Here is a 9,005-nt window from a genome sequence, read left to right as displayed (position 1 = left end):
AAGATATTTATTATATTTTACCCAGAATTTCTAAGCTTCTAATAGCAAAAGATTTTTTCAGGATATCTAGTCTGCCAAGAGCACATCATCATCCTCTGACAGTGTCTGCTAGTGGGTGGAATATGCCTGTCTACAGTCAAAGAGGAGTATGGAGAAGGGGCCCCTGCCCTTTAGAAGCTCATGGACTTTTTCGTCTAACTCATTCATAGGTTCTGATGACTGTTCATTCAGTCTTTCACTGAATCATCCTTACATTTGTAGCATATTCAAGCAAATAGTTAGTTCCTACTATCCAAGCTTTTGTTCATTTATTCAGCAAATATATATTGTGTCTAGCATCTGCTACATGCCGCACATGTGCTCATGCTCAGCAAAAACATATCTGATCCTTATCTTCATGGAGGACGCAAATAATCACATAAATAAATGCAAAATTGCAAATGTAGCAAGTGTCAGAAAGTAAATGTGCATGTTGCTGTGAGATGTGCAATGGGGGATTTACCCAGCTCAAGCCAGAAAGGGCTCATTTGGGGAAGTGAAGAAAGAGTGGCTTTCACTGAGTGAAAGGCGGTATATGCAAAGGCGCTGGGTTGAGGATGACGGGCTGAAAGAAGGGTGGTTAAATGGAAGAGGAAATAGAAGAATATGGTCTCAGAAAAGGCTGAGAGGGAGCTAAGAGGCAAACCATGGAAGATGTTGTAGGCTGTGTTAAGGAGTTTTGTATTTATCCTGAGTCATTGAAGGGCTTTAAACAGGGGAATGACACATCTAATTTGCCCTTTGGAAGATCTTTCTGACTTCAGAAAAGAGAACAGATTTGAGGGGGCAGGAGTGACAATGAAACTAGTTAGGAGGCTGTTGTCAGTGGACTAGATGATAATTGCTGGAGCTCGATGCCAGTTTTGGCTTTGTGGATATGACGACATGGACAGATTTGAGATTTATTTTGCAGGTGAAATTATCAGGGAGAAGAAGAGAGATGGCCTAAGAACAATTCCAAAGTTTCAGGCTTATGTAAATGGATGGTTGATGGTGCTCCTTTACTGAGATGGGGAACACTGGAAAAAGACAAGGTTTGGTGGAAAGGCCATCGGTTTTTCTTTTGTACGTATTGAGTTTGAGGTTTTTGAAACATCTAAGAGGAAAATATCAAGAGGCAGTTGGATATATGGGTCTAAAGTTCGGAGAAGAAATCTTGGGACATAAATATGTGAGTAATTTTTTATAGGTGATCATTAGATGAGATTTCCTATGGAGAGATGATAGATATCCCTTGAATATAGAGACATGGAGGTTATTGGTGACTTTAATAAGCTCCCACTGTTTTCTCAAGTGCCATTCTAAATGCTTAACATGCACTGACTTAATCTCCAAACAAGTCTCTGAGGTTGGTACACTTATCCCACGCAGGACATGAGGAAACTGGTCGCCAAAGAGGAGCCATGACTTACATAGTAGGAGAACAGGGATTTGAACCCAGACAGTCTGGCTGTGGAGTTCATGTTCTTAACCGCTATGCTATACTGCTGCTCAATACGTGGGTGCACAAGAAAGTATTTGTATCATCGGGGAGCCAAGGCTCATCCATCTACAGATATTGAAAATGTTTGTGGTTATATAATGCCTTTGGAGCAAAAGTATAAACTAATGTTGATTCAAGTACTTTGTTAAAACTCCTTCTTCGCTTTCTATTATATAACAAGACAGGCACAAATGGAAGTGTCCCTAGACCGGCTTTAGCTTTAATCAGTGGCCTTTAACAAATATGTGCACATTATTCATTTAATTGCACCTGTAACTAGGTGGTGGCCTCGCTGCTGAGGGTATAATAGGTAAGTAAGCAGAACCCACAACAGTCTGAAGCCACTTGCTCCTCTGCCAAGATGTGTCATTTGTGAGTTTCATTAACCAATGTCCCAAAATAAGTGACCTTTTCCAGGGCCCTGGGGAGTGGCTTTAACTACATCTGTGTGTGTTTCTTTTCCTCCTAAGGATTTAACAACACCGAGAGAACATGTGACAAAGAGTTTATCATACGTAGAACAGCCACCAATCGCGTACTGAACGTCCTCCGTCACTGGGTCTCAAAGCACGCACAGGTAATTCAGTGGCCTCGGTAATTACTTTCAAGGATTTGTTTTAAAACCAACTTTTTAAGTCATTACAACGCCTTCTGATTCTTTGGAGCTGGAGTCTGAAACCTTGAAATTGGAACATAGGAAGGGAAGAAGCTGGAGGGTGGGCATACAGATCAAAGCAAACAAACGTGTACCGCTAACATCTGCTGTTTCAGATCTGCAAAGGGCACGACACAAGAGGTCAAGCAGGGCTGCCCTCTGCCCTCATCTCTCAGGCAACAGCACCCACTGCGGGCACTAGAGCTGTGGCAGGGCCACTGTCCCCTGCCACCCGGGAGCACTGTTCACAGGGCCCTCTCTGTAAGTGGAGTTGGCTCACCTGGGGTGGTACCTCTTGGAAGTAAACAGCAGGTGCCCCTAGAAGTAAGCAACATTCTGGTACCAGACACTCTGGCGTCTGGTCAGGGAGTGTTTTCTCAGCCCGATTCAGAAGATACTTTGCCTCATGCCCTTTGATGTTTTGGTTTCTAGTACAGTTGTCTCTTGAACAATGTGATGGTTAGGAGTACCAGCCCTCTGCGCAGTGGAAAATTTGCATATAACTTATAGTTGGCTCTCTGCACCCATGGTCATGTGATATATGTGGTTCTTCCATATCTGAGGATTCAACCAACTGCAGATTGTGTAGTACCGTAGAACTTACTCTTGAAAGACATCCACATACAAGTGGACCCATGCAGTTCAAATCTATGTTGTTCAAGAGTCTAATGTACTCTGTTTTTAAACTGCATCATGCTGACAGGACACCTGCTTGTTATCTATTTGTGTGTTTTCAGTGCAAGTTTATAGAATTTATATGGATTTCACCATCTCACAAAATAAAGCAAGGGCCCCCTTTGCCTCATGGATTCAAGGCATGAATTGTGCCAAACGATGCCCCCACTGCCAGATAAAGGGTGGGCCCTCCTGGACACTGGCTGGCTAGCACCCAGCAAGGAGAGTTTGAGAGAGAGAAGGGGGCCCTTCATGGCTTAGATCAGAACATGGGAAACATAAAATGTGAGTTAGCTAATGAGTAGAGAAAAAGAAAAAATGCAAGGAATTCCCATGGCTCACTTCATTTTATTCTCAGAGGTCTGCCGCCTGGCCCTTGGTAATGACCGTTCATCAGAGAGAGTCACACAAGGGCCAGGCTTCTGAAACCCCTGTGGCAAGACAACTCACTAATTGGAAGAAGTGGGATTTGGACCTCACCACCAGTTAGCCTGTGACAACTCTTAAATACTAATTAAAATAAAAACAAAGACAGCACATTAAGTAAAGTATGTAAGCATTTCATCTTACACATCTTTAGTAAATAAAAATGGATCCTGTATGACCCAAATTCTGAGAACCATCCTTAGCTCACTGAAATGTCTAGTCTCTCTTTTCCACAGTCTCAGTGAGCCGCTTTGAATCCCTTGTGCCACATTGCAGATAAAACATGAGAGTCATGTTTCTCCTGCATCTGACTGTCCATCCCATCATCTCTAGTTTTTGACTCAGAGTTTTGGCTTCTGATTCCTGGATCCGACAGTGGCTTAGAGATGCAGAGTAGCTTCGATAGACAAAATTGAGCAGATGCTAATTTGCTCTCTTCCCCGGTCACAACTTGGCCCCTGCAAGTTCATGCCAAGACTCAAAGTCACAGCCCAGGTTTCCCTGGCCCCAGCTCCCTCCTCTCCTCCCTCAGGAGCTCTAACCCTGCTTCCCCATCAGCCTCACTTTCCTTTTATCAATCCCCAGTGCCCTCTTTTTCTTTTTTTATAAATTTATGTATTTATTTGTTTTTATTCTTGGCTGCGTTGGGTCTTCGTTTCTGTGCATGGGCTGCCTCCAGTTGCCGTGAGCGGGGGCCACTCCTCGCCACGGTGCACAGGCCTCTCATCACAGTGGGCCTCTCCCGCTGCAGAGCATGGGCTCCAGGTGCACGGGCCTCAGCAGTTGCGGTATGTGGGCTCAGTAGTTGTGGCTCACAGGCTCAGTAGTTGTGGCCCATGGGCTTAGCTGCTCCGTGGCATGCGGGATTCTCCTGGATGAGGGCTTGAACCCGTGTCCCCCGCATTGGAAGATGGACTCTTAAACACTGCACCACCAGGGAAGCCCAGTGCCCTCTTTTTCTAATCTCAACAGGGATCCCTCACAATTCACGTATAACTCTTATAGTAGCTGGAAAAGTACCACAAATCAAATTACAGTAGGCTAGGTTTATTTTACTTTTGGTAAAGAGAATTCATAGATGGGAAGAGATTGGTGTGCTGAATCCGTCACTTATAGTTAAGAGATTAAGAGCAAAATGTTATCATCTGATTTGATAGCTACCTTGTACACGCATGTATACATGTGTGCATACAGGCAATATCAAGTTGAATAGCACCTAGCCATTGGAATAGAAAATGGATTGATGTGAAGGCAAGAGTCTCTTTATTCAGATTGTCCTGGTGGCCTTTAGTTCTAATCCAAAAAGCCCCTAGGTGTTGTCTTTTGTTTGGACAGTTCAGATACTTTGCAGCCTGTTACTTCAGACGTGCTCACACATGGGAAAGCACTTTGTAATCAATTCCCATTAGGGGACCACACTGGGAAGCCCAGCTTCCCAGACCCTCTCCACATCAGGGGGTACATCGCTACATGTGTGGATGGTACAAATTGCTCAGGCATCCAGTCCTTTCTCTTGTCAGGATTACGGTATAAAATTTAGACCCCGACGTGCCAAAGGCAGTTCTTACCACTCACTCATTTGTCTTTTCTTACCTTCCCTGCATGAGTGAGTGGATTGTGGGGATCTGTGGTTAGTGTTCGATTGTCCTGGTATAACTTCATCATGTGCACAGCCTGTCACCTTTCCTCATTCAGCCGAGTTCTCCATCATCCTCTGTGTAAGCGCGTGAGGTGCAGGGTGTTTCTGTAACATTTCTGCTTGTTGGCAAGTGCTTTAGGACTTTCTTTGCTGGTGTCAGTGTCCAGGTTTCCTTTCCTCCCTTTACTAATTTGCTTTAGGCTTGACTTGAGCCCAGGTCTGTCCATTCCAAAGCCAGAGTGCTTTAAATTACACCTCATGGCCTGGATCCAAAGTTTAGACTTTAGGTTTCACTTGCAAGTTGGTAAACAACACCTACAAGAGAAGTTGCTATTTGACTATTTGGGGAAAGTCAGTGCTTTCCTTTTAATTCTCTCTTCTGAATTTTGAAGGGCAGTAAGAGCATAGCACCATTATAGAGTTTCATATGGATTTTAAACAAAACCTTTATTTATCCAACTGGCATTACAAGTAAAATGTAATTAAATTCAATTTTAATTACATTTTATTTTAAATGTAATTAAAATTAAAATGTACTCTTTCTCCAAATTCATTACGTTTCCTATGTGACCATTATAGAGACCAGACCAGTCCTAATCTCTTAATGGAGAGTGGGATCAATTTAGTGGGTTGTTACCAAGAGCAGGTCTGGATTAGTAAACAGTTCCAGTGGACAGAGCTGGTTCAGCTCACGGTCCTAGAGGCCCCATTGTGTGCCCAGCGTATCCTCTCACCGCTGCGGCACAGCCCCAGCCAGGTGAGTTAGAGGAAGTGGGAGCATGGCCCCTGACTTGAGGGACCCTAAGCAGGGTGACCACCACGGTGCTTAAAGAAGGATTAACAGCACAGCTTGATGCCTTTATTCAGGTTTATCTAAAGGTCTCTACTCTTCCAAAGGCAACGTCCAGCTGTGAGATGAGACTGCTGGTCTGAAAACTTGGGCTATAATCTGACTCTGCCAGGTTGTCTTTGGTTTTCACATCACGAATGAAGGGCTGGGACAAGAGGGGTTTTGTTATCTGATTCATTCAGTATCAGTTGAGTCCATTTAAGGAAGAGTGTAGCATTATTGTGGCTACCTGAAGTAGTAGCTTTTAAAAAAATGAGTAGGGAGTTGTACTCATTTCACAAAGCAGTGCAGCGTGCTAACAATTGCATTTTTTCTCACATGGTAGACTAAGTAGGGACACCATTGCATGTAGAAAACAGGAAAGCCACAGTGAAACAAGGTGTAAATCTGTCTCCAAATGATCTAGAAAATCGAGTCTCCTACAAAGTATTGGATATCATGCATTTATTTCTCATTTCTCATCAAAGGTAACTAATATGGGCAGATACTACCCTGAACTTATTTCAGGAGAAATAAAGAGCTGCAGAAGTATGGGTGTCGGTTCTCCAGAGATATAAAATTTCCCTAGGATGTCACCTTCAACTCTCCCCATCACCCCAAAGATAGTGCTAGAATGCCATTTCTTCTCCTGGAATCTTCTAGCCTTTTCTTTAGTATTTGGTAAAGCTAAAATATTTCTTTTTTTTCCTGATTCTAAAAATTTTCATCTGTGAACATACTCTGCCCTGATTGCTCCTCATTTTATAGTGCTTTTTCACTCATTTTTTTCCTTCCATGTTGAAAGTGAAGCCACAAGGCCGAGCTGAGTTTCTCCCATATGCCTTGTCTATGCATCGCAGCCCAGAGTCAGGGAGGACCTGTGTTTTTCTTCCAGCTCCGCCATTATATCTTCTCTGGGACCCTGAGCTGCTCACTCAGTCTCTCTGGGCGCTAATTTCCCCCTCTAAAAAAGAGAACAACCATCCCTGTTTTACCGCACCTAAGGATGTGGTGAGAATTAAAGGTGACGTTGGATTAAGAAGCATGAAGGACATAAAGTACAACATAGGTGCCTATGACTATACCCCTTCCAGCTGAGGCCAGGAGAGATACACACTTCCTCTCCCTCCAACCAGCCTGGAAGCTCCGTCCAGACAAGGATCTTTGTATCTCCTTTCACTGGCTCCGCAATGCTGAGTATGTGGTAGAGGCCCAGTAATGGTTGTTGAGTTTATATTTTAATGTTGCTGTTGTTCATTCTCTCCAGGAAGTCATTTTCTAGCCTTTAAAGTTTCCAAAGTCAGCCAAGTCAGAGACTACAACCACTAGTGGACCAGAAATCAGGGCTGTGAGTAGAGAGACTCTGAGTAAAGGAAGTGTTTTCACTAGGTGTCTTGCCGGACAGCCTTACATGGCATTCACATAATTCCAAGGTGTCTGCATATTTCAGGACTGTAGAGTTTTTTAAAAAACTTTTTTTAATTGAAGTATGTACAATATTTTATAAGTTACAGGTGTACAATATAGTGAGTCACAATTTTTACAGGTTATACTCTATAGCTGTTATAAAATATTGGCTATATTGCCCCATGTTGTACAATATATCCTTATAGCATATTTTATACACAGTAGTTTGTACCTCTTAGCCCCTTACCCCTATATGGCCCCCCCTCCTTCCCTCTCCCCACTGGTAACTACTGGGGTATTCTCTATATCTGTGAGTCTACTTCTTTTGTGTCGTATTCATTAGTTGTTGTATTTTTTAGTTTCCACTATTTAGTATTCCACTATTCCACTATTCCAGTATTTGTCTTTCTCTGTCTGACTTATTTCACTTAGTCTAATACCCTCCAAGTCCATCCATGTTGCTACAAATGGCAAAATTTCATTCTTTTTTATGGCTAATATTCCATTGTATATATGTGTGTGTGTGTGTGTGTGTGTGTGTGTGTGTGCGCGCGCGCGCGCGTGCGTGTGTGCGTATCTCACATCTTCTTTATCCATTCATCTGTTGATGGACATTAAGTTGCTTCCATATCTTGGCAATTGCAAATAATGCTGCTATGAACATTGGGGTGCATGTATATTTTTGAATTAGCGTTTCCGCTTGTGTCCTCTGTGCACAGCCAGGGAGGGACTTGGAGGCTGGCTATAAACAGCTCAGATCTACACTCGAGTCTCTGTGGAAGGTCTCGTATGTATAATCTACAGCAATTTTGATTTTCCTGAGTTGTCTCATTGATCAACTAATTCTGAAAAAATTCTCTGTCCACTTGTTTGTGGGATTTTACAGACCATGGAATGGCACTGATAAAGGAGCCTCCAGCTGTGTCCACAGGTTACGATTTGCTTCATCAGACAAGGGACACCATCTGAATGACAAGCGGCTGAGAATGAAACAGTCATTTATTTTCTTAATCCTAGGCTAAAGGAAATTAGCCTACATGTTTTAAAAGTGTAAGGTCAGGGCTTCCCTGGTGGCGCAGTGGTTGAGAGTCCGCCTGCCGATGCAGCGGACACGGGTTCGTGCCCCGGTCCGGGAAGATCCCACATGCCGCAGAGCGGCTGGGCCCGTGGGCCATGGCTGCTGAGCCTGTGCGTCCGGAGCCTGTGCTCCGCAACCGGAGAGGCCGCAACAGTGAGAGGCCCGCGTAAAAAAAAAAAAAAAAAGTGTAAGGTCAGACTGAAATGGCCTACTTACCTAAAAATCTTCTTCCCAAAGGAGTTTATGGAGGGAATATTGCTACTCCCTTTTCAGTTTGCTCACCTCCTTCATTCATTTACTAATAAGAACTGAGCCCCAGAGTGTTCCAGACACTGGTGTAGACGTGAGCATGAGCAAAATCCAGACACTGACTGAGTCGGGGTAACAGACCTTAAGTCCCCAGCAGAGAGGTCTCCAAAAATCCCACCAAGTGCCACAAAAGGAGGAGCTGGCCACTGTCCCATCCACCACATCCAATAGGAACCAGCTCCAGGCTCCACCTGCTCCAGAACATCAGATTACCTTCCTTCCCTGGAAGGTCAAAGTGTTAGCAAGAAAGCAGAGAGGAGGTTGTGGAGAGAGAAGAAGGGGCCTCCCATGTGGGCTTCTAGGCTTGAGCCAAGCCAGGCAGAGGCAGGAGGGAAATGGCTTATTCTGGACTGAAATGGAACTTGGATTAATATATTGGATTGGACATTGTGATTGAAGAGATTGTTCTTGTAAGTAAAGCTTCTGGATGGCTTTAGTGCCCGCCCTAAAGGGTGGGGAAGGATG

At 43.9% G+C, this 9,005-nt stretch overlaps 1 protein-coding gene across 1 annotated transcript in view; it reads left to right on the top strand.

Annotated features, from left to right (window-relative positions):
• The first annotated feature begins 924 nt into the window (after positions 1-924).
• Positions 925-9,005, top strand: part of LOC113617674 (ras-specific guanine nucleotide-releasing factor 2-like) — a 53,889-nt gene continuing 45,808 nt past the window's right edge. Inside the window, exons 1-2 of the mRNA XM_027101256.1 lie at positions 925-952; positions 1,993-2,099. Of these exons, the coding sequence (XP_026957057.1) occupies positions 925-952; positions 1,993-2,099 (135 nt within the window). The remainder of the gene's footprint in view (positions 953-1,992; positions 2,100-9,005) is intronic.

This window comes from Aethalodelphis obliquidens, unplaced genomic scaffold (genome assembly GCF_003676395.1).
Source record: "Aethalodelphis obliquidens isolate GAN/ISIS:26980383/991018 unplaced genomic scaffold, ASM367639v1 scaffold4, whole genome shotgun sequence".
Classification (NCBI taxonomy): Eukaryota; Metazoa; Chordata; class Mammalia; order Artiodactyla; family Delphinidae; genus Aethalodelphis; species Aethalodelphis obliquidens.
The sequence above is the reverse complement of the archived record's forward strand: the minus strand, read 5'-3'. Positions and strand labels throughout refer to the sequence as shown.